This window comes from Apis cerana, linkage group LG14 (assembly GCF_029169275.1).
Source record: "Apis cerana isolate GH-2021 linkage group LG14, AcerK_1.0, whole genome shotgun sequence".
Classification (NCBI taxonomy): domain Eukaryota; kingdom Metazoa; phylum Arthropoda; class Insecta; order Hymenoptera; family Apidae; genus Apis; species Apis cerana.
The window spans coordinates 3,637,832-3,665,608 of NC_083865.1; the positions used below are offsets into that span (position 1 = coordinate 3,637,832).

At 31.9% G+C, this 27,777-nt stretch overlaps 1 protein-coding gene and 1 long non-coding RNA gene across 2 annotated transcripts in view; one reads left to right on the forward strand and one right to left on the reverse strand.

The window, feature by feature from the left end:
- Positions 1–16,818: 16,818 nt before the first annotated feature.
- Positions 16,819–27,777, forward strand: part of LOC108004474 (zinc finger protein 628-like) — a 29,604-nt gene continuing 18,645 nt past the window's right edge. The window contains exons 1-4 of the mRNA XM_017067418.3: positions 16,819–20,154; positions 22,989–23,300; positions 23,877–24,098; positions 25,515–25,732. Coding sequence (XP_016922907.1) covers positions 20,148–20,154; positions 22,989–23,300; positions 23,877–24,098; positions 25,515–25,732 — 759 coding nt within the window. The 5' untranslated portion in view covers positions 16,819–20,147. The remainder of the gene's footprint in view (positions 20,155–22,988; positions 23,301–23,876; positions 24,099–25,514; positions 25,733–27,777) is intronic.
- On the reverse strand, positions 20,790–21,976 carry LOC133667319 (uncharacterized). The gene is made up of 2 exons (XR_009832704.1): positions 21,712–21,976; positions 20,790–21,634 (listed from the first exon to the last, which is right to left on the reverse strand). It is a non-coding gene; the product is annotated as an uncharacterized LOC133667319 (long non-coding RNA).

Below are 27,777 nucleotides of genomic sequence, written 5' to 3' on the forward strand. Positions count from 1 at the left end.
ATTTTTCTCCTAATATTTGAAATATATGAGAAATTTGAAAATTTTTCATAATGTTATATATATTAAATTAATACATATACATTAATATATAAATTTACATATAAATTTTCTAATTAAAATATCAAACAATAATGCGATTTAGATATTTAAAAAAATTAATTATTTGTAATAATAATTCTATCTTATTTTATCATATCAAGATAAAATGAAAATTTCACTCATCAAGATTAAAAATAATTGCAGCATGTAAAACCGGTCTTGAACAAATTTTTAAAATTTAGGGCTTATATTACGTGTCATAATCAATAGCAAAAAAAATATGGATATATCAATATTAGAAAATTTATTTTACAACCAAATATCAGGCCATATACTAATTTTTTGTACATTCAAGAATGTTAATCATAGCCACGAGAGTCACCGACTGCTAAAGATCAGAAATGGTAAAAGAGGATTATGAATCCTCTAACAACCTACTAATACTATCGAAAAAAAACTAATTCGATCAGATTATCATGATTATCTTAAAAATACATTCCAACATATTTAATCAAATGATATTCTTCTAAATTCCTCTTTTTGTTCCTCTTTCTTTTTTCTTTCTTTATCATATATTTCATGAGAAAAATTTTTTAAAAATAGAATGAAATTTTAAAATAGAATACCATTTCAAATATTCAGATATTCTTTTCTGTATTAAAATTTTACATATTTTTAAAAAACTTTTTATCAAAAAATTTTTAAATTAAACTGTATCACAATTAATCCATTTATTATCAATTTATATTATTTCAAATTTATATTATTTCTAATTTTTCAAATTTTAAATTTCTTTATTAAATATATATTTTTTTCCATTTATATGAACAAATTATTTCACAATTAATTCTATTAGAAATATTATGAAGTTTTAAGTGACTCTTATCATTCTCAGTATTTTCTATAATCTTATAGAATTATAGACATATAATTAATATAATTTCTCAATTTCCAATATCATTATACTAATTCAAAGAATTCTGCAATCGAAATCACGATCGAAAACAGTATATAACTGACCTGATTCGCCGATTCGATCATGGACAGGCATAACGCAAAAGGAAAGTACGCGCGAATAGCGGTGTCTCTTTAATGGGGACCAAATTTGATCTGCGACACTTTCTTCGATTCGCATCTGCAGTTAATAATTCTTCTGAGAATCACCTGGATACGCTTTCCTGATACACCGGACGCATGAAAATTTATGCAGTTGCGTGACACTCCCATGAAATTTACTCGTTCCATTTTTTTTTTTTTTTTTTTTTTTACATTTTATTATGGCATCTAATAAAAGAAAATTGAATTTCAAATAAATAAAAATATAATATATTATATTTTATTCTATTTAATATTATATTAGATTATCCCAAAAATTATTTTCTTAAGAATATATTAATAAGATTTTGATAAATTAAATAGAAATTTCAAAGAAATGGAGAAAATATGTAAAATATATAAAATTTTATAAATAATAAAATTTAGAAGCATTTCATTCATTTCGATCACTATTCTTTTCTCTGAGAAAAATATAGAAGATATAATAATAAAACAAAAAGAATTTTTGGGACAAACTAATTTAAAGTAGAAAATTGATTTTAGATTTTAAAATTTTCATTTCGAAATTAATATAAGCATATTTAAATGCAAGAAAATTTTGTTATTTCATTACAAACCCTGTATCTCATTACTATCTACTTGAATCTCACTTGATTATAAAATTTCCAAAGCTTCTGTTCAACGAGTATATAATTTTTAAAAAATTTTCGTGGAATTTCTCGATCTAAAACAAAAATTCAGAAACAAGTTAAAAAAATAACAAGAGAAACTCTCATCTTGGAATGAAAAAATAATCAGAAAAAACCAAACTAACTCACAGTCACGAAACGACAAACGGTAGCGATGATGATAGGCAGGCTACTATTTAATTACGAGTCTCTTAAATCAAGAAATCTTATCCGGTGAACGACAAGGGAGCAATTTCTCCGTAGAAAAGAGAACATTCGCTCCCTCCCTAATCACGATCCTTCTACCATCAGGTCGCAATTAAAACGGAACGATCGGGACGCCGTTCAAATTACGGAAAACATAATAGATTTTGATAACAAGCTTGCACCCAGCCGTTCTCGCAGATTTATATGTCTCGAGGCAATCGATTGTCGATGATCGAGGCGCGTGATCCTTAATAATCGTCGATAATAGACCGCGTAAGACGATAATTAGATATAGAATAACCGTGGCTAAGTATACACTCGAGGTTATACCTATTCGTTTTTTCCCTTCATTCGCCTTGTCGCTTTAGCGGTTTCTTTGCATACGCGTGGGGATGAAACGCGGATAGGGAGAAAAGAGAGAAGCTCATCGACGGTGGCCCTGCCGTTTAATTAGTTTCCTTAACGACGCGAAAGTACAGAGAGTCGATGCTTCTGGCCGTGTCTCGGAACCGCTTAAATCAAGGGAACTTATCAGGCCACGGCTGCGTTTACTGGCGGGCATTTAGCTTAAATTAGCTGCGGCTCGCTCGCGCCTCAGGATAAATCGACGAAATCATACACCTCGGCACATTCAATTACGGGACCAGTCCATCCTCCTTCTTTCTTTTTTCCTCAGCTCCTCTATAACCGCCTCCCCTTCTCGTAATACGCGTGGCTTCGACTACTGTGATCCAACCTTCTGAAATACTTTGTCGATCGAGATGATCGCATTTATTTTTTTTTTTTTCAAAGTATTCTTTCTTTCATTTTGTTTTGATTAGTTCGTTTTTGATCTTGTTCTTTGAAATCATTATATTCAATCTATAAAAAATTAATTAATATACAATTTTTGACACTATAATGTGTAATTAAATGCTTATATCTGACCCAAGATTTTATGAATATCTTTTCGTTCTTGATGATTGTATGTGGCAGTAAAAGATAATTAAACCTCTATCCATTATTTAAAAATATATTAAGATGTTAATAGATATTCTATATATATATAGAATATATATGATTGCTATAATTATTTATCATAAAATATATTTCAAATTATAATTAAAGGAAGTATCAGAAATGAGATTGCATATTCCATTAAATATTTGATTATATTAATATATAATTGACATTATATCATTTAAATCAAATATTCTGCACAATATTTCACACTTATTTTTTAATGTTTTTTTTTAAAGCAGATAATTTATTTTTACTTTTTATTGTTTTTATTTTAGAATATTTTATTAATATTAATCATATAATAAATGAAAAAAGATAGACATTCTTGGATCTCTTTTTTAAATCTTATTTAAAGAATTAATAATAAATATTAATAATCACATCAAAATAACCGAAACTTAATCCAATAAAACTATGTAAAATAAAAAGTAATTAAAATCATCGTTACCAGAATTACCGAAGATTTCTTCGACCCATAAAATCAGAAAAGGTGTACAAAATAAAACTCGTTCTGGACGAGAAACACGGTCGTTCATATTAAAAAGTAGACGAATAACTGGCAGGAATCTGGGGAAAAAAAAGAAAGAAAGAGGAAAAAACATGTTTGTGAATTTTATAACGGTGAAGCTTAAAAGTATTTTAGTTTTGGTAGTCGTTCGGGCGAGTCTCATATCTTCGAGCCATCTGATGCTTTACGGTGTTGCACAGAGATTTAAATGGGCGGGTCATTTTTGGCCGCTTGTTCAGGAAGCATCCCGAGAAACAGCTGATCCTTTCGTAAATGCTGGCCCCACTACATTCTTTTTATTAAGAACCTGTACTCCTCCACTTTAATAAAAATTCGATTCGGGAAAGAATTTCTCGAAGATATGACACGTGCTTCGAATTAAATAAATTTCTAAAATATGCTTTATATCTATTACTTCTGAAAGAAAAAATTATCTGATAAATTAATTATTTTTATTGTTAGTGAATCAATTAAAATTTACTTATCATAAATTTGAAGGATCTTTAAAAAGATGATATATGCATATTCTTTCTTTTAATGTTTCAAATATTTTATGTATAATTATATAATTTTTGTTAAATAAAAAACAAAAATTTTTTTTATCATTTAAAATATATTAAATAATCATATTAAATAAATAATATTTAATATATATTATTATTAAATAATATTTAATCATATTTAATGTATCATATTAAATAAAAAAAAAAGAATTTAAAACTAATCTTAAAATTGTATATCAAAGAAATCATAAAAAAATTTTCAATCAAATTTTTAATAAAAATATGTATATTAAAATGTGTAACATTAAATAGTGTGAAAATAAAAAATTACAAAGAAATATATAAAAAATAAAATAAATAAATCTGTAAGGATATAATTATGATAATATCATTCATCCAATGCTTAAAATAAATATTAAAATCTTATCATCAATAAATGAATTCAAGCAAAATGAATATCGATCGAAACCAATCATTATTTTGACGGCATTTGTCTTGAACATAATTAAAGAGAGAGAGAACAGTGGTAAAGGGTTTCGATGCAATTCTTAGAGTGAAATTACACCCTTGTTATCCGTTTACAATTGAATGTTCAAGAGTATATAATCGTTCGGGTGTAAAAATAGAAGGCACTTCAGGGTTAAGCGAAGGGTGTAAAAATACGACTCGTCTTCCATCGGCTGTTGGATCAGTTCAAGGGATCCTCAGGCTATGAATGAAGTCGTAAAAGTCCCTTGCTTGTTTTCGTGAATGGAGTCGTGCAAAATTACATACGAACCTGGTATATTTTACGAGTATACAAATGGATATACATTTTCGATGGATATGCTTTTTTAAATTCAATTTTTTCGATTATGTAGTGCAAATTTTATTTAATGAAATTGTCAAGTTTAATATAATTCAATTTAGAATTAATAAAATATCATATCTCATTTATATTTGTAAAGAAATTTGCTATAGAACTTGCTGCATAAAATCTGTAAGTCTTTTATATAAATTTGTTTAATATAAGTATCATAAAATTCATTATATATACAATAAAATTTCATAATCTTTTTAGATATCGTGTATTCAATAACAAAAGAAGACTAATAAAAATATATACTCACATAAAACTTTTTGTCTTGAAATATATCGTCAGATCAGAGAGAAATGACATCGAAGCATAACATAATTTTTCTTCGAGGTTATGTGTATGCACAGGATCTGACTGATATCGGAACGTATGCATTCAGGTCGATATATGCACAACAAACAGATCTCAATCTGTTGGCCCTGAAACGGTAAAGGAAAACCTCTCATTAGAGATCGAGACAGCAAATGGTAGCATCTCATTAATGAACCCTCGATCGAAATGGCACGGATATCTGTTCTCGTGCCTGGAAAAGAAGCTGAATGGTCAGGTGCAATTTGAAAGCGCATGCATGCAGTTGGCTATACGTAATCTGCTTCCGTCTTCGTTTTTCTGATATACTTACACGTTTCAATCCGATCTTTTTTGATTGCTGTTCTTTTTTCCACAATTTCTTCTTATCATGATCATATCTTTAGGGAAAGCTTTCAGTTGCTCTTCATTTTTGGCTTCCTCATCAATCGATGTCTCAAAACGAAAATTTTTAATGCTATATTCCTTTTTTCGGCTTTATACTCATTTATTGTTTCGATATTTGATTGCATATACGTGATTGATTCATATTGTTACGTTTTAATTAAACTATTTTTATAGATTAGCAATTTTCCTATTATTTAATAAAATAATTTATTTTAATAATCCATATTTTAATAATATATATATTTTAGAATATTTTGATTATATTTTGATATAGCTAATATTTTTCTCATAAATGATAAATATACAAAGAAAATAGAAAATAAAAATATTATATTTTTTTTATGATTAAGTTTTTTAATAAATCTAAAATAATCACTATGTAAAAAAAAAAGAAAAGAAAAAAAATAATAAATAATTTGAATGATGAAAAAATACAAAAAATAAGGTTATATGAATTGAAGCATTGGAATTTGTTTCTCGTTATATTCTTTATCGCTTTTATTTTATATAATTCTTTTAATATTAAAAAACACACAAGAAATTATTTGTAAATGTAAAGATGTTAGAATTTACCTTTTGTTCAATTTTTTGGTACAGTATGAAGTAAAATCGTTCAAATGAGATTAAGTTTAAAGAATTGAATCACATTATTGGCTAAATGTATTCAGTCAACTTCTCACTCAAGATCCATCTTTTCTCATTTCAAATGAATATCGATCACGAAAATCTGTCACGAAAATCTGTCACGAAAATCGCAATGCAATTAATTCACTTTTTGATCGATACCAACGGTTAGAGACGATACAATATTTGTTATACGCAGACGCAATCGATTAAAAAAAATTTCCGCAAGAATCCGAATGTCGAATGAAATGCAGGTTTATCAAGATCGCGTCAATCAATGTAGCAGTAGTCAATGCGGCATAATCAACGTAGATTCCGATACCCGGTTAATTGGAAGTGAAATCACTTAAGTAGACGTCTTCGTGAAACGATGCTTCGCGTTTTCGGCCCGTATAATCGCGTGGAATGGCAAATGATAGCTGGCGTGGTCTGTCGCTCGTTCGCAACGCTCGTTTGTAACACGCCGTCCAATTTCCATAATTTCGAGCCATGTTGCTTGATACGATATTCATTCGAGTGTACAGTTATTTTGATATTTTGATATAGAATACCGAAAATATTTTTGTATTCGTTATTCAAAAATACAGGGTATAACTGTTATAATCAAAATTGATTTGATTTAATCATTATCCATGATGGAAAACTTGATTACCAGTATTATATGATTGAAATTATTTTAGGTTAAAAATAACAATTATCAGTAATAAAAACTTGTTTCAATAACTTTTAAAAATTAAAAATAATTGTTTTAGGTTAAGATTACATATATGTATAATTATCAATGGCGAAAAATTTATACTTACCTTTGATAATCATATATTGATTGAAAGTTTGAGGAAAATAAATTCTATGAACTTTTATCATTTTCTAACATTCAATCATTTCTAGAAAAATTAAAATCCAAGATCTTTCTTAAATAGATTAATATAAATAGTCACATAAAGTCAACTAGCATTTTTAAAAAAAAATAATGTTACATTTACATCTCGATACTAATAAAAATTAGCAATATAAATGAAATATTTAAACTATCACTTTGAAAATAAGTATATAATTTCGAATATCAAATCAGAAATTAAACAATCATATATTATCATATGTGCGAACAAGTGTAGAGATACCGTACAGTATAATTTTCTCGTGCGATTTACAACGAAAATTACACACCCTAGTGGTCGTTTCTGAAAATAATTGCGAATCTATAGTTTCACAAGAGGGCGCCAAAAATGAGACACAATGTCGTTACGTAAACGAAAGGAAACGCGGCAGGCGAAGAAAAGCACACCAACTTTCGACAATTGACCAAGCTCATTATCCGTCTGAATTCAAGAACCATCGTGTCCAATTAAGACATACGAAACGTGGCCATAATGACGCTTCCTTTAAGGAAAATACAGGCCAATTCGCGCGGATGAAAAACTGGTCCTTATTATATTATAACCGGTAGAGTGAACACCATCTCGAACGAAAGGTTAACAATTCCCGCGCTACGATATCAAAGAAATGTGAACCAGTGTATACATCGTTATGAAGAAATTGCAAGAAACTATAAGTGATATAGGAAGTGTAGTGATATTTCGAAGATAATTTAACTTCATCACAAGCTTGAGTTTTATTTAACACCAATTCAGTGATCCATAATATGTAAGTAAGTACCTAACTATGTATTATTCATAGATTCAAATTAAAATATATTATAATTATAATATCTAATCTAAAATAAATATCTACACATTGAATGTGAAACATTCAATTCTCATTTCACAAAAGAGTGAAATATATTATATATATATATATATACCTATATATATATATATATATATATATTTTTATTTAATGAAATAAAAATTAATAAAAAAAATTAAATATAACTTCATTAAAATATATTATTTCAATATTTGTTGTATATTTTATATTTATCTGTTAAAAAGTTGCCAAAGAATCATTTTTATAATTCTTATAATTTTGCAACAAACTTAAATTTATTTTTAAAGATTATTTTGAAAATATAAAATTTATAATTTATTAAAATTTATTAAAAAATTAAAAATAACTGATAAAATAATTATTATTATTATTCTCATTATTAATAATTATACATTTGTGATGTTAATTTTCAAAAAAATATATTTCTAATCAAATATTTTTTTTAGTTTTAGTTTAATTGTAATATTTCAAGCTAATATTTCTAATATTCAAAACAATAAAGTTTTATAGTTTCTTTTTGTATCTTCAATATTATAATAGATTCTGGATTTCATTAGTTGTTTATAAAAAGATGAAATTATCTTAAACCACAAATTATCTCTACTTATATCTATATTTGATATAAATAGATATATACAGAAATGTCACTTTAATTGTCACGTTTTAATTCTGCATTTTTGCTTCCTTATTTGGTGAATATTCAACATGTTCTTTCGTAACTGAAACTTCATTTGGATTAAGCTTCTTTCAATTAAAATGGAATGGACCATGTCTCTGTCCAGCGCACGTGCACACTCACCTGATTAAGCACTCGAAATCATCGAAGCGGATCTTCAATGTCGGTACAGTTGGCAAAATCAACGCGAATGCCCGACTTTATATGCCCGCAGTTGATGAACTTCGCTGTGTCCGTTTTTTTTCGAAGCAATTACGCAGTATATTGGGCATCGTGAAATATTATAACGGAGGTTAATGGTGATTTATAGAGAAATCGTGGATATTACAGTGAAAAATAAAGACAAAATGATTAATGAAAGTATTTATTGAGAAAAATATTTTTTTAAAAAAATTTTATAGAAATTGAAAATATTTCTGATTTTGTTGAATACATAATTCCGTTCTTAATGTTAAATTTTTTAATGAGAAATTAAATATCTTTTATTATGAAATAAAATTTATCGTGAATAGATATTTTATTTTATCATATATTTTCTAATATATAATACTATAAACACGAACATAAATGAAGATAATGATCTACCTAAAGTTTTTTTGCTATCTGATCTTTTGTTAGCAAAAGAAATATATTAGGTATTTTAATTTATCTTAAATATTTAATTGCCTGAGAATAAAACTTGGCATTCGAATTTCGTTCCATGTTTTCAATTTATTTTTCCATGTTTTCTTTAATTATATTCTTTTTTCTAACAAATTTTACTATAACTACTACAAGATATAAAAAGTTACCTGAATCATTTCTTTATTCAAAATTCTCCCAATCAATTTAGCAAAGAAGACTGATTCCTTTGTAAGAACAAACGAAACAATCTGCCAATTAACGAAAAATCGGTTTTTTAGTAAGCCAATCGTTTTGGAATGAAAGAAAGTTTCCAATACAGACAGTGAGTAAACGGTTTCGGTCGAATCGGCAGATTCGACCGTTATGTGGACGCTTCCACTTCCACATATTAAATGGAAACATACACAGGCAGGAGACAAAACACCCATGTGTTTTCGGGCTGCTCTGCTTGCCAGATGACACCGGCCATTCGAAGATCCAACGTTGGCACACTGCCCCCGACGTTTACACGCGCACACGAGCACACGCGTGCGACATACGGGCCCTGGAAAAAGGCCCACCTTCTCTCAAAACCTCCTCCTTCTTCTCCACTCTGGCGTGTGCCCATCGCGTGCCTTCTAAATCGCCCTTTCTGTGATCCCCTTCTTCCGGGATTTTCCGACTTTTTGCCTTTATCTTTTTGTCTTTGAGTATCCATAATTTTTTTTTCTAGTTTTTTGTTGTTGTAGGATTTTTTTATTTATTTTTTTTTTATTTGTGATTTTATTATTAATATCGATCTTGAGCATTTTTATTATATTTTATTAGATTCTTTATATTAAATTTATAGTATTTGATATTATTTTCTTTTCTATTTTTATTGTTGAGTATGGTGTAATATTAAGCTGTGAAAGAAATAATTAGATTCAAAAAACTAAAAAATTCTAATATAATTTAATGATTACAGTTAATTTTGATTAAAACATTAACAAAGAGAATAATGATAGTAATTATATTATATGATCCATTCTATTAAAATTCATTTTTTTATCTGTTCAAACATTTCTATTTTGGAATGAATTCTACTATGAAATAATGTACCATTTTATAAATATATATTTATATTATTGTATGAATGAATAATCTAATGAAAATGATTTCTTTCACAATGAATGTATCAATTACAATTTAAACATATTCTAAATATCTAAAAAATCAAAATCTTAGATATCCAATTTCATAAGTCATTTCATAAGTCATTATCTAAGAATTCGACTAGAGTCTTGAACAATTCGAGTGGAAAGTACTTAGCACAACAGCAGCTGGTTTAAGCCGGTGTCACGGTACGGACACCTAGTTCATCGGCGCGAGGCGAAGGACTGACACGTGTGTGTGGTGCTCGTTCATCCCCTGCAGGGTGATTAAATGAAGCACCACGATTCACAAAGGGAACCAACCGTAAAACACTGTTGCGTTCTCACTGTCCCACACTTAATTCCCGAAACTTTAACCGACGACGGTTAAAATGTACACCGAAGTGTATATCTTTATGTCTTCACCATATTTTTAAAGAACTCTCGTGATCCAACTTGTTAAATATTAGATCTTATATTGATTTATTTTTATATTAGGAGATTAATGTATTATGAACGTATATCTAGAGAAATTTATATAATTTATTAGAGAAAAGGTTTTTGAGGTTAGGTAAATCTTAAACATGTGATTGGTAAAATATTATATATAATAGAACTTTCCACAAAAAGAATTGACATTTGAAACACTTTGTATTTAATTAAAGGTAAATGTATTTATATTATTCTAAGTTAGATTATCGTAAAATAAAAAAAAAAAAATATCGTTAATAAGTATAACTTAAATTTTTCTACCGCCATTTTTATTGTCATGAACCACGTGATGCAAATAAAGTTATTATCTCATCAGTCTTGCGACGTAATAGTCTTCATATTTGAGAAATTATTCATTAAATGTTTTACAGCAAGCAGTAAGTGAGCTGGTGGATCGTTTTATACCATTCGTCGACTTATTTCACACAACATCGAGTATTCTTTTTTTATTCTTTCTTCTTTATTATCATTGCTGCTTTATTACCGTCAGGGTCAAGCGAACGCAGTATTCCACACGGTGGATGATTTGTGTCAGCTCGTAAAATCGTGCGACCCGAGCAAACATTTACACCTGTTCTTAATCAACGTTAACATAAATATCCTTTAAGACGAGCTTGATATCAACTGACAGAATAAAACTTCAGATAAATAGCGATTTTTTGCAAATAACTGTACGTAACTTGTAAAAAACAATTAAATTTATTAACATTTAAAAATATAGAATTAAACATTAAACAATTAACATTTAAAAATATAGAATTTTTTTTTATAATATTTGTATAATATTTGAAGTCTATTATTAAATTAAATATTATATATCAATTACACAATTTATTCTTTATCTATTCATTACAATTTTTTAGAATCATTTTTAAATTTTCTATCTACTTTTTCTACCGAGTATCCTATACATGGAAGCGTCTCGACAGAGGTTAAATTTGAGGTTAGGAACAAAAGTTTAAAAAACCGGCGACGTCAATAACCGGTAGGCGTGATAGAATCGGTGGCGTCCGCGGGGCCGGTACACCTACACAAGGTATGCGAACACGCGGGTGTATAGCGCGTGTGCTTGCACGTTGCAGCTGCCCGGTGTCTGGTGTCCGTCCGCAGCGCGTGTGTAGGGACGCGTGCCCCGTATCTTCCGGCGCGGCGCGGCGAGCGCAGTGACGTCACGCGCACACGCACGCCGTATGTAGTACATACGTAAACACGGTGAACGAGGAACATGCGCACAGCCTCTTGAATAATGCATACCACGTCTCTCGAGCGAGGCCAGGATTTTCGGATGCTTCTGCGCCCGATACCATCCGGCTTTTGAAAAATGTTGGCCCGACGAACCATCGTCGAAATATTCCTTTTTGCGTCGCCAACACCTCGTTACAATGACGGATCATCATCGATCGGTAATCTCCTTTTCTTTCTTCCGTTTTTTTCTCTCGTGATCCTTTTTTGAAACGATCATATCGCGCCTACATGATTCTGTCATTTTTGACAACTCACTTTATTTGGCTACGCTTGCGCCTGCTAATCTTACGGGCAATCGTAAAATTAATGAACTTACATACGATAAGGTGAAATTTGGACAAGTCGTGTCTGGTAGTCGATTCGAAGCTTTTGTTGATTAGTTGATTGGTGTACCGTTAATATAGGGATCGGGACATGTCCGTAACATGTTAAATTAAGAATATATTAAATCCATACGCAAATTTTTTAGATATGATGAGCAAAATATAGCAATAAAGAAAAGAAAATCACTTTTTGATATAATAAAGGGATTTTTAATTAATAAAAATTTTTTATATAAAGGAAAAAAAATATATCAACTTATTGAAATATATATAAATTTTAATGTTTTACGAATTATATTTTTCATACCGTCAAGAAGAAAGAATATGCGATCAAAGAAAAGTTTGTAAATATATGAAAACTATGTTACAATTACCATTTATACAAATATTTATCTTTACCTTTTCTCTCTAGTGCTTCCAAAAACCGTGCTTGCTCCAAAGCAAACAAAACCATTAAAGAATCGTTGATTATGCACATCTTCCGCTTCGTACTTTTACATTTTCTCCATTAGTCGGAGTAATAAACATTTATCACTCGATGAAAGATCTTAAGAATCGATTGAAAAATCATTTGGCAGATAAAGATCGTGAATGAGAATGATATACAAATGGTGGGGATAACGAAGAGAAATTGAAGATTCTGGTTGAAAAGAATTCAACGAACGAAATGAAAAAAAGATGGATGAATAAAGAGGACCGGAGGATAAGCAAGAGAAAAAGAAAAAAAAGAAAAGAGAAAATGAGAAAGATACAACATGAGAATAAGAAAAGGTAGGAGAGGGAGAGTCGGAAGAGGGGATGCCAAGAAGAGGAAAAGAGAGGGAAAGGCGCGTGCTTTCTGTGAGAAATGTGGCGCGTGCCGGCGCGTGCCCGTAGTCGCGTGCTGTCTGTCATTGGCGTAACACCAATGATTCGCGCCATTTTGTTCAAAGATCGCGAGAATGTTAACGTAAATACTCAATTATATATCTTTATTTTTATCGAACCTACCTCGATTCCCGAAGACACGTTACTCAAATTAAATTTCTTTCTATTTACTATTAAATGACACTATCCCGTTAAGTTTAATTTACACTTAAGATATAGATACACCTATTACTTCCTTCATCGTGATTATCTAATTATCTAAACTTAATATTTATTCAATTCAAAATTTTTATGATTCAGATTTTCAGATTTATTTTAAATTGTAATTAGGCAACGTAATAAGAAATATTTATGATCCATATCTGAAGAAATGCAAAATACAAAATCAACCAATAATTCTAAGTATTATTACAATCCTTGTAACCGATCAAAAATATTTCCAAAACGTGACTATCTTATTGATATTTTATCCAATCAACTTGCATACTTTCTTTCGAAAAAAACGAAAGATGAAACCATCGAAACATAGATACAATCGGCAATAATCCCGATCGTCGCTCAACATCGGGCAGAGGGGCTCGTAACAGCAATAACGGTGGAATGAACGATTTTCGGATTTGATAGAGTCCGTGGAACGCGAGCTCCGACATCTGGCGCTCGAATCAAAATCCGGTAATCGCGAAGGAACGGAAAGGCAGGTGATACGCCAATGGAGAATCCGCTTAGCGAGCAAGGGAAAGGGAAGCGTCGGGTGCGCTAGCTCCTCCGCATCGGGTGCACGTTCCGCTCGGTGCATCCTTGCCTGCATCCTTCGAACACGCGCCTCCTTCTTGTGCGTTCTCGATAGATCCTTAATTAATTTTGTGCAATCTTATGGCCTCTTGTAATGTCTAACGTTTAGCTGCATTTTTATTAAAGATTCATTCGATGAAGCATTAGAGATTACACGAAATCTATGCAATATCGAGTGGAATATTAAATGTATCGACAAGTTCTCTTTTTAAGATCATCGAGAGATTTATAAATGTTTGTAAATATTCACACTATTGAAGTTTATGATGTTAAAATGAATTTTATTTGTTCACAGGTAGAATGTGCTTTATTGTGTTAGAATATAATATATTATATTTAAGGCGAAACAAACTGTCTTGAAGAGTTTCGATGTTTTTGCAAATTAATTAAAATTGTCTACATATTATTATCAACGTTGAACGTGAAAGTGTCCATTTACGAGTAGATAACGGATTTTTTCTTACCAACGAATTTTACGTAATGTATTTACTACATTTTATCTCTCTTAAATGTAGTACTTACTTTCATACATCTTTTCAAAAGGAGTTGATATAATTTCACAAGAGATAAATATACTTGAAACTTGAAACATGGTCAAAAATTAGCGAGAAGAAAAATGTCTATGTATGTATGCGTGGCCAATAAAAATAACAGAATTACACGTGACAAGTGGAGTAACGAGTGTCTTGAATGATTTCCGTGTTCATAGCCGCAGGGTGATGAGAAACGATGTAACACGCGAATGTCAGTCCCGATCTGTCCATGTGTTAATAATTACACTTGTTCATTAATTGCCTTTCGAACACTTATTTTTTTCTGCCATTCACTCTTTAAGTGAAACGGAAGGTTTATTGGATTTAAGACCATTTCTTTTGAAACGGATCAATTTTTTTCTGTACCATTTCGATAAGATACACGAGATACCTTACAATCAGAGTATCGATCTCTATAAAATCAGGCTACTTCTGAATTCTTAATAACTTTCACCATAAATGAAGATCAAATCGATGTCTTCATCGTCTTTAAAAAAAAAAAACACGGATGATTTTCAGACGGAACAAACAAAATTATTTCGAAGGAAATTTGTTTCAAATGTTTTTACGGGCATCCAAATAATAATTTAAAAATAATAATTTCCTGCTGAAAAATTTTTCGACAGAACGTAACGAAGATACTCAGATGTTTTATTTTATATATTATAGAGTGCCAAGCAAAGATTTATTTCGCATAATAACTACCTGTATACCTGATAGAATCCTTGAACAGAAAAGATGTATAACTAAAGTTATACAGATACATTTAGGCAGAATAACACAAATTCAGTTAATTAAAATATTATTTTGTTTATCATTTCCTACATTAATCGAGTTCAATATATATCAAACGAAAACAAGGAACACGTAGATACTTATATCCATATCTCGATCCCTTCAGAAAGAAAGAAGAATTCGTGTTCAAAATTGTTAAACATTACATATCTACTATTATATTTAACTGTCATAAATAATAATATTTCATAAATATTAGTAAAGATCAATATTCCTAATAACGATAAGGTGGAGGATGTATACGGAAATAACGAAAAGGAGAAAAAGATCGTACACACTGTTTCGTTTCAGGCAATAATTATTAATCGTTATTTCGAACGGTATAACATCGAGATTTTTCCCGGGCGAAAGCTCTTTAATCTTCCGTCGAGATCCTCTGGATCGTTACGAAACGGTGCTTAAAATGCAGGTGCAAGGGAGAATACCTAATAGCGAGTGCAGCTTGAGGGGTGAGGTCCACCATTAAAAGGAATAATTAACGAGTACCAGCAATTATCATGGAACAGCTTGCGCCCGCAACGTCAACCACGGTTGAAAATTTTTATCATTGATTTACTTCGTTAAATATATCGATTCGTAAATTGATGATAATCGATTTCTTTGGTATTAGTAGAAGAAAGTATTTGTAGTCATTAAAAGTAATGAGGTAATTATGATTGTAAATTAGGAAAGAATATTGCTTTTTAATATATTAACGCGTTTTATCTTTAGTTTGTAATGTAAATATTTATAAAACATCTTTTAAAAATCTATTAAAACGTTTATTATCAAATAAAGTTATTTATTTTATATGTTCTTCCCCTTCTTCTTTTTCCTCTTCTCACAATTATATTAACAGGTTACTTGTCCGATTATCATCTTATTTCTCCTTCTCTCTATTTTATTTAACCCACGCAACAATTTAAATATTTATTTATTTAAATCTGTATTTTTAAGTTTATATTTGCTTTCATTTTACTAAAACTCACTTTCGTTGCAATTCTTCGCATTTCGAATAATCTCTTTTCAAATAATAATAATTATAATAATTATTTTTAAAGTTAAGAAAATTACAGGTAAAAATTCACTTTCGTTTCCACATCATACGTTCGAATGGTTTTGAAAGATGCATCCTCTGTATTTCAGGTCGGAGTGAGTTATTCTATGAAAAAGATTTCAAGCATCCTTTCCAAATGGCAGGAAGGTTTGCGGTTGGACCGTGGGACATTCATTCATACGTTTTCGAGTGTAAGCACGCAATGTGCCGAAATTATCAAGGTACGTGCATATTTCAAGAATCAATGTTACAAAATTACCTATGCCCTCTTATAAAACGATTTTTCCTTTCCTTCGTATTTAAAATTTTTATCATCCATCGAAAATTACTCGTACACTTTGAAAATAATACTTTGACATACCTTTACCACATTTCTCACTAAGATTTTTAACATTTAATAAATATCTAATATTTTTAAATTTATATCCATTTCAAATAATTAGATTAAATATTTATGTATTTATCTAAATATATTTAATATATTCGAAATACCTCTTATAACGTATACATATAATTATTATCATTTACTTAAATTTCAAAATTTCTCAAGATACGCAATTTTCACAATACGATAGTACATCTCTGTTAAGTATTCTAATCACTTATTATATTTCCATCGGTATAGCGAAACAATCACGAAGAAAAAAAAGCAATCATTTATGCAATTGCACAATCGACCCAATGGTGCGAGTACCTATTTCCGTTCATCGCGGTCGGCTCCTCGCGCACGAAACGTTCAACGTTGCAGGCTCCTTTGATCGTTCATCCGGATGCAGTGGTCTCGTTGGAAGCACACGTTCGCCCGGGCGCACGCGCGTACCTTGGAGACATCGCAGGTGCAGTTACCTGCTGGTCGAGTTCTTTCTTCGTCCCTCCTACAGCAGCCAATTATGCAAGTTTCACTTATCCGAAGTTGCCAGGTAGCTCGTTATCGTGGGACCACGAGTGGGTTAAGGACATCGGGACCTGCTTTCAATACATGCCTCGCCACGAAAGTGTACGTACTCTGTTTCCGATAATACACCGACTGCCTTCCTTTTCCTTCCTCCTCCCCTATTGTGCGGTCCCTCGGCTCGGACATTTTCTTTTGTCTCCCTTTGCACGTCTTCGTCTATTTCAATGCGTCGAGGATCGATCCTTTGTTGGGAAAGTGGCGTTGCCTGCGTGTGTTTGTAACGGTTGATGCAATTTTCGAATACTCGCGGTGTAGGGTTGTAAGGATACTACGCGTGGAAACGAGAATTTTTGCGCGAATTTGCTCGTAGAATGTGGTGGAGAGTGGCGTGTTTTGTTACAAACTTGTTAAAATATCGGTATAAAATTAGAGAGTGATTAGATTTTATTGTTGATGTTAATTTTCCAATCTCTCAATTTGCATAATTAAATTAGAAATTTTAGAAGAAATGAGATATGAATTATTAATAGGCAATTTTTTTTCTTTGCATAACAGTAAAATATTTAATAACAAATCATTTTAAGTTTAATAACTGTATATATAATATATCGAATGTTCACTCTGATTGATAAGATAAAAATTAATGATTCAGAACTAATGTTCACTGTAATTAGAAATTAAACTGTCCATATAAGTTTTTTATTTCCTATCATTTTTGCAGAAAGAATTTCAGAGTTAAATGAATATTTTCACGTATTCAGAAGTATTAATATCATACCAGTTCAAAACATGATTTATATTTCATGCATCATTTTCCCATTTTATAGATACTTTCCTATCTTTGTATTTTTGATAATATCAAACTGATGAATATAATATTAATATAATTACAACTGAAATTTGTATATAATGACTTTTATACTTTCAAGCTCGATTTTTCAAAGATGTCTCACGAATGTATTAACAACTTGTATATTTTTTAACATACTCATCACACATTCTATATGTTCAAATAATTATTTAACATCATCTGCCGCGAAAAATAAAACAATTTCGGAAAGCCTATTTCCACTTCTTAGAATCGTGAGTAGACCTGACCTGCATCGACGTGAAATTCGTTGGACGACTACGAATACGTTCTCAATAGATATATTTGTTCATCGTACGATGCAAGTGGAAAGATGCAAGGTTACAGATTGGTGACAACCTAATTTAAATTCAACTAGAACGACGCGTACGATTATCGAAGGTGGACCCGCTTCTAGGAAGGCGGCCCAATAGAACGTGTCCGCTCGGCGCAGACGCACTGGCATCTCTCCTTCTTCGCGCGACCCCTACCGAATCAAATCTAACTTTGCGGCGTTAGTATGCGCGCGCACCTCTCTTGCGCCGCCGTTCCTGCTGCCTATTGGTCTTACTGAATCATTCCCGCTCTCTCTGCTTACTGACAGATACGTAAGATCAACTAATCCATACACCATATACCTTTTCCATCCCGGTATCACGATTCGCCATTTCCTATTCACGCGTTGAAATCTTCCGTTCAATTGGTTCGATAGTTGATCGAGGCTTCGAATTTGAGTATTTTTGTTAAATGTTAAATTTATCCGCGATGATTTTAAGATAATTCGATCGATGGAAGAATATTTATATGAATAATGTCGTCGAATTATTCGAGAGTATTTAATATAATAGATTTTATTTATATAAATGATTATTGAAAATAATAACTGTAGAGTTTTTCAACGAAATTTTATAATTTCTTCTTTTTTCCATTAACATTACCGTGTTCTCAATTTGTTGTGAGAACTAATAAAACGGAGAAATTTAACTTCTTTTCTATATTATAATTTACATTAAACGAAAGAACAACTACTTCAAAATTATTACTCCAAAACTTTCTATTTTTCAAATTCCCATTTCTAGATCGAGTAAAACAATTATTCGATATTATTTCGAGATTGGAGAGTTTGATTCAGTAATGCATCTTTGATTAAACTCGTTTCCATGAATTAAAAAGATATCTTTTTAACTGCCATATTCTTAAATTTATTAAATAAAACAAGGGGTGATTCTGGAAAACGAAGTTCAACCTACGCGCGCGAAAGAGGAAGGAAGATTCTCCACCGCTTGTATCCTCTTTCGATCGAGAGGGGATGAAATAGCGGTTACCCCACCAGCACGCCACTTCACCGTGGGCTAATGTTAGCCGCGTGTGAGCCCGGTAGGCGTGGCCTCCAGGTAGCAAAGAGACGCGCAGGTGAGAAGAGAGAAACCCGAGCAGGTAAGCAGCCGAGCAGACTGCGACGCGCGCTCCACGCGAGACCGTGCGTGTACCCTCCTCGGCCAGACAGGGGTCAGTCAGGGTCCTGCTCTTAGCCAGGACGCTCCAAGAGCATCCTCCTCAAGATCGGCCAAGGGACAGATCATTGTATCTCCTCCATTCCGTTTCACTTGTTTATCCAATAATATATTTAAAGAAGAACATTTATCGATTATAACTATCGTAAAAGGAGAATAGTCTTTAGTGGAAAAAAATCAAAAACTCGTTTATATTTGGAAGAAAATATAGTGTTGATTAATAGTCCGTTATCCGTGGTTCGGAAAAAGTGTTCTTCATCTCGATTCGAACTGAACCGCGTGAACCGGAAACCAGGCCGCGACCTTGGCGAACCACGTGGAGGATCGCCAGGGAAGAGTCGATCTAGTGAATGGGAGGAACTGTACGTGTATTGGAACTGTCTGTGGATTTGATATCGATCGATTATATCTATCGATTGTGAGGATATCGTTTGTGCTCGGATATCCAGGGATCTAGTGCCGTATAGAGAAAGGACTCGATGAACGATCGGCGGACTTAGAGGACTAATCGATCGGCCAACTGAAAAGCAATGTGCGGTGAGTTTTTTTTTTTTTTTTATTCATGAGCTTCTTGTTCATGTTTTGTTCGCGTGATAAAATTGATGGGTTGGCGAGAAGTGTATGATGCTGTTATGCAAAGAGACGAGTTATAGATGATACCGGTGATTGAGAAAATGAATTTCTCCTTCGTTTGAATTTATGATGAATTTTTATGGCCGACCTTGTGTTATTTCTGGTACTGGTAACTGAAAACGTTGAGTAATGACGTTGAAGTTATCTTAACTTTTTTGTTGTGTTTTCAAAAATAAAGTGATTATGGCATTCCCAAAAGAAAATGACGATACATTAGAAATTATTAAACAAATTCTTGAAATATTATAATTATGACTTTAAAAGGTATAATATATACGATTTAAGGGAAGAATTTTTTAATTTACCGCGTAATTTCAAATTGATTTCCTCAATTGCTATGATGTAAGAAAAGATGTAGAAAAAACACAATCATTTTTTTCTGTATCGATAATTTTGTATTATGTTATTATATGATTACAACATGTGCACGAAATATTCTCTCAAGTCAAAAGCGGATAATAGCCTCAGATTAATCAGATTACTTCTTATTACCGAACTCTCACGTCATTGATTTTTTTGACAGTGAAAAAACATTGATATTTAATTTATTTAAATTTAAATTTTTAATTATTATTCATTTCTATTAATAAAATTTTCAACATTTTAAATTACAATACAGAAATTTTTTTACAAAATTTAAATAAATATAATTTAATATTTGATACAATTTTCAAAATTTACGATAACGATACCGTAAAAGAAAAATATAGAATACTGGAGGATCATTCGTAATTTCGAAGAAAAAATTAATAAACGAAATACATCAAATATAATCTTCATCGATGAAATAAATCAAGTGTTTGCATGATCCGTTTAATAATTTATACTCGTATGCTAGATTTTTAGTGGACAGCTGTTCGTGTCGACGATTAAAAATCTTTCGATTGCTTGGTCTCGGAGACGAAAACTGATGTTTGATTACATTGGACACTTGTTTATACATATTTTAATGAACCAAGAATTCGATGGCCTATTGAATCGATTCGGATCACGTTCGAGATTTCGTGTAAATTGACTTTGACGCTATTTTTTCCAGTAATTAGTTGGCAAACAACGAACAGTTCGAATCGATCGAAATATCTATTCTTCGCTCGAGAACGTGTTGACTTTCCTGTCTATTTCTAATCTTTGCTGTCGGTGGAAAAAATACAGTTAAATGAAACACGATATAAAAACTTACATTACAATTTTCTAAATATAATAGACGTGTATTCATCCGAGTTTTTAAAATATTATAAAAATATACGAGTGATTCCCAATGAATGGAATTCTTTTCTCTTTCCAAAAATCACTTTTCTCTCATCTCCGTTCTCTAAATAGATGTATATCTTCTTTCATACTTTTATGTGCATTTATTCCTTATCTAATTACGATGAATATCTTGCTGAAAATTTTAAACAAAGCGTTCATAATAACGAAAACAAAAATTGGAAGTAACTGAATAGATCGTCAACGACCCACTTTGTCCACGGAAAGTTGAACATAATACGTCGAAGAGTCCCGTTTGTAGTTCAACGATAATTACAGTTATATTCATACTTTTTTCTCTCTCTCTCTTTTTTTTTTTTCCTTTTTAACGATATTAAGAGTATGTAAGCAATGGTAAAACTGAGTCGATAAATAACGGTCGGTGATTGACATCGAGCTTGGACATTACGGCTCGTTATCTACGCAAAACAGGAACCATTCTACCACGTATATCTGACACAGACATGTTTGCAAATCGCATTACAGATTTATTCAAACAACGAGGCACGATTATTAGACTGCGTAGAGGTATACGTTATCTATTACTTGAAAACCTTCGACTTCATGATTCATGTTTTCTTGCATGCTCGTATTTCTTTCGTATCTTTTAAATAAATATAATAATTATTGGTGAAATAATTATCCTCTAATGATTTCACTCTTTAATATATTTTACACCGTATCGGAAAATTTTCTGTTATATTGTATTATTTTTAACATCAGATACACCTGCGTTATTATTATAAAAAATTAACGTTGCAAAAGGTATAAAAAGGGTCGAACGATTATCCTGTGATAGGCCTTTTATTTAAAAACGTAATGTGCATTTTTCATTTTTAATCCGCGTGTAAAAACGATTCACGAGAATATCATAGTGTAATTTATTTTTACTTTGTTTTCGATTTTTATGGTTTAAAAAGGATAGGCGATGGATAGATGAGATCTTATTGATTGTCGGTTTATCGAACCTCGCCGCGAATAAAGTTCGCCGAGCAATCACGCCCGTTTCAGCTTACGATCAGATTAGAGTTATGTCTCCCGGATGGATACGTGCACGCATGTTTCTACGATGTATAATTCACAGTTCTCGTTCGAGGGAGGAGCATGTTTGTGATTTTTCCTATAAATCTGATAGCCGTGGCTGCCTATGATTCGCGAGAATAATACATTAACTCGGCTCGCATTTGAGCGTAATATAAATCTATCTTAAAGCAGAACAGATGCTATTTTTTTATTTCTAATTTCTAACAACAACAATAATCGTCGATATTTCGTCATATCGATTGAACTTGATAAATTGTAAAATGTGCACGATTAAATGATCTATCGAGGTAAAAGTATCATATCCGAGAAAATTCTTCTTTAATGAAACTTTCCTATCCGACAAATTTGCCACGCGATTATTAAACTTTCTCGCTAATCTTTCTAAGGGATTTCAAAATTCTGGTCATGGAAAATAAGAAAAAAAACGACTATCTAATGTCCATCAGAAGCGGTACCGCGAACTTGGTACATGAAACCGGAACTTCACTACAGCGCCATTGGAGTTCCGGCGGCCGCTTTATCACCCCCGGCCACGCTTTCACCACCGAGCAGCCCGAGTGTCACTTCGCCTTGGAGTCCTGGCGCGGCCGGAAGCAGCCTGAGCGCCGCGACGTCCTCCAATCCCTCCTCGGTTTCCTCCACGAGCCTCGTTCAACCGACAACGGACCGTTTCAGCGCTTTCACCCTCGTCTCGGCCTGTAATCCCGAAGCCAGACTTCAGAATCTACCGCTGACCACCACCACGGCCGCCGCTCGAGGTAACACGGTTCTAGATTTGCTTCTTTTTAATCGGGGGAAAAGGAAAGAAACGTGGGAATTTAATTTTTACTCGTTTGCTTAACGGATAGAAAAGGATACGTGTAAGGAAGAGACGAAGAAATTTTGATAAACTCGTTATTTTATCGTACATCTTTCTACCGTAAAAGGAAAGAACTTGTTCGGTTACTCGATATGAAATCGTACTGCAAATATTTATTTTGTAAAAATGATTAAAAATGTTTAATATTTAACACGCTCGTTTTATCTCTTTATCCAAATTTAGAATATCATTATTTGGAATATTAGAGACGTAACTCGTGTCAATGAAATTATCCAAACTTAGAAAAGAAACAGTTCTTCAATCCAACAATTTCCTCAATCATAATATTTACATCAACTACGATCGACGACGGAATAACACTTCTTACAATCGTACCACAAGCGTTAACAAGTAGCCAATCCTGTTCGACTAAAAATAACCGTTTTCCTTTCCACCCACATCAGTTAATTAACGGTTGGCCAATGGAGAGGTGGGAGGTTGATAGGTCGGTTAATCGAAATTTCCTGGCTTTCAGAGATGCGTTGTGGCCTGATGTATGGGGGTTACGGCTCGACAGGGACCGCATGGTGGGCTCGACACGTGAGTCTGTTGCTGCCTCATTCCCTGGTGCCACCCTCGAGGGTCAGCAACCAGCAAACCACACCAGTTGCAAATTGCTCGCCCATCCATCCAGAACCCTTGAACACCTCCAGAACTGGCTCGCCACGAAGATGCACTCCGGAAAAAGCGAAATTCGGTGAGAATTTTAATTTATCCATTTATTGGAATCAAAAGTTTCGTTTCTTTTTATTTTTACTCGATCGAGAAATTGTATTAGGATACTCAACTTTCGAAATTTATCAACTAATAATATTGGAAAATTAACAACTAGAATTAAATTGAACGAAAAGGTTAAGTAGATCATATTTTTTTTATAAATATTAAATAGAATAATTAATTGATTTAATGGTTCTTTATAAAAAAACATCATTTATTTATTTAAAAATATTTGTACGAATTAAATAAAAATTGGAATGACAGATTTCTAATGAAAATTGTCCCAGTTTTCTGAATCAATCTCACTTTTAATAACACTTATACACGTATGTTTGTGTATATGATACATATATGAAGCGCTGTAATTAACTTCAATTTTCTAAACTTCAAAGTTTAAACTTAAAAGTGTGAAATTAGATTTTAAATACGTTCGTTTTAGTCGAGTGTTATTCGTTTCGCTATTTACTCGATAAGAACAGTATATATCGTACAAACTGAACTATTTTCTACTTCCAGAAAAAAATTAACAAGAGTAATTTTTACTATGAACCCTTCGATTAATATTTTCGTCATTCGACGATTGATTTCAATCTCTATCGATTAAATTGAATAAACGATTTTTTTTACAAATCACATATTTCGCACATTCCTTTATAAAACAGAAAATTATCAGAAATAAAGGAAAAAAAAAATTGAAATCCACGTTGATCGATTTATCATAAAATTCCTCCGATTCCCACGAGATACTTCGAGATATTTGACGAAGGATCGTAGAAATAATACGCGAAAAGGCCTTGAAAAAGAGGACAATTTGGTCGTAAGTACAATAAGTAGATAATACCCTATTTCGTGAGCATACTCGGCGAACGACTCGGTTATCGTAAACGTTTACGTATATCGTTATCGGCAAGAGTGGGAGGAAACCGTCTATTAAACCAATTATGAATCTTTTTCCTTAGCGAATATCGTATCGATTTCGATAATGGCCGGTGATTACGTGACATGCGCGAAACTTTTGCGCATTCTTCTCGGATGATAACGAATTAATCATCCGATGAGATATTCGTTGTTATATAGATGTATGTAAAGCGCTTTTGTAATTAAGTATTTGGCGCGAAATTATTTATTATCGGACAGCTATGGTTGGAAAATGTTGGATGATTTATCCTTTGATGTATGATTTTTATTATATTTACAGAGAAAAATATATTCGAAGAAACAGTCCGTTTTCGAACGACTGTTATTAATTAAATTGCTCAATGATATATGGAGATGATATTGAAATAAAATTCAATAAAAGAAAAGAACTCAATAGCTGTTCAAAAAGTATACCTTTTGTACTTGAAACGAATATACTTAGAATAATGGAACAAATTCTTTTTAACATTATTTGCAGAAGAAGAAGCTCCACTGAATCTGAGCATCAAAGCGAACGATGTATCGTCCACCATGGGACGAAAGAGCGAAATTTGGTCGCCAGGAACGGTATGCGAGAGAGAAGCGAAGGAAACTAGGGTACCGTCATCTAGGAGTCCATCCTCCACGCCTGTAATCACTCGGCCAATCCATCATTCACCGCTGACGCCGCCTTCCTCTTCGGAAAGGACTTTCCAGGTATGTCAGAACCTCTTTTCCGTTATAATCTTATAAAAATACAACTCGAAGGTTTATTTTTGAGAAAGGATAAACACGTGTAATTAATTATTTGATAAATTTCTTTTCTTCAATTTCTGAGATACGTCCAATTTTTTTTTTTTTTAAATGAATTGTCTGCTGATAATTGAGTAAAAAAAAAGAACGAAGAAATTGTTGTAGTTTTTCGAGGAACGCTATGATACTATCACTCTAGGAAATCTTTACAAAACCTCCGTGTTCTGTTCTCTCGGTTGATCGTCGAAACCAAATAACGACTATTCGTTTTCTACTATTCTCGCGTAGAATCCTTTTTATGAGTTTCGTAAACACCCTACTTCAGCGTTTAACACCCTTGAACTCATAAAAAAAAATCGCGATCAACCAAAGTTCTTGAACAGTAATTTCTTTTTTATTTTTTAAAGAGAAAAATTGCTGGGTGAAATATTAAAATCAATTATATCGATATTGATATTTATTTTATAGGAATGTTACGTTCTTAATGAAATTGCTTTTGATAAAATTAATATTGACTTTTAAAAAAAGCATTAGTACAGATACATATTTAATTATTTTTATGATATTATGTGCATTTAATCATTCATATGTAAGAACTTTAGTATATTATTTTTGTCAAATTATAGTATTTTTTTTTTTTTTTTTTTAATATTTCCAACTTTGTTTCGTTTTTTAAAAGAGGCTTTTAAAACGCAGAGACAATTTGTTGACAATCTTTTTTTGCTTGAATTTATATCTCTATCGGTATTGTCATTGCTTACGTATATATTCCCTTGTATAATAATCTTGTCACACATCTCTTTAGTCATTTTTCTTCTGGTAGATTCTGCCACTTTTGCCGTAGTTAAAATGAAAAAGTGTTATCGCAACAAAAGCTTTTAAGTATCATTTAGGTTACGTATGCGTATTTGTTCGACATAAATTGACGTTAAATTATTTAAATACTGGAATAAGTATATGATATTATAAGCGATAATGAAAGGTAATGCGAGCAAAAGATTCTTTAAAAAAATAGTCTATCGATATTTTTTTATAAATAAAAAATATTATCTTTTTTACCGAAATTCCACAGTTTGAAAATTTTCCATTATAGTTGCTTATCGATACCGTTCTAGTAAAATAAACGAACTAATCGCTAAAATTATTAATTATTTGCCAATTTTCGGTCATTAAATCGAATATCGAAAAATATCATAAATATCAATACCGTATCTATAGCGCATACCGATATTACTATAAAGGAACAAGGAAATTATAAATTGCAAATCTAAAAATGATAAGAATAATAAGAAAAACAAATGTTTAATAATTATAAAACGTTTACTAATTATTAAGAACGAATATATAACGTTAAAACGTGTTATCTTAAATCTTATTTCCGTTTAATAATTCTTTTTATTGCTAAATTTAAAAAATATCCCTTAAATATACAATTCATCACACGTATATTTATATATTTATACATATATCACGCATAAAAACATCCTTAAGCCAATATTCCATCTCGCGATCATTTCTCTTTTCAATATCGCACTACTTTCCCCGACGATCCCTCCGGCCGGAAATCGGTCGATCGGACGCCACCACCCCCGACTCTCTCCATCCTCCAACCTGGCCATCCGCAAATCCTCGTCTCCTCTTGCTTCGGTATTTGCGTACGCGAGAAGTGAAATCCACGCGTAGTCACGCGATCGGCGCAAAAGTTCTCTCCAAAGTGCAACCGTGACGTGGCGAAGAAGCGGGTCAAACGTTTGACGAATGTCGGAACTCGACAAAAGGCGGCGGGGGCAATTACGGCTGATTGAATGGAAGTAGAAACTCGGTTGGCCGCTGTTTTACGCGCGACACGTAACAACCGGCGTACATATTAGGATATCTGGGGCACACGCGCGTCACACGATCCTGATTCCGGCCGAAAAAAGACCGACCCCCTTCGAATCGGGCTCACCGTCCAAAAATTTTTCCCAAACCGCATCGTTTTCTTCTCGTTTCGATCGGAAACTCCAAGT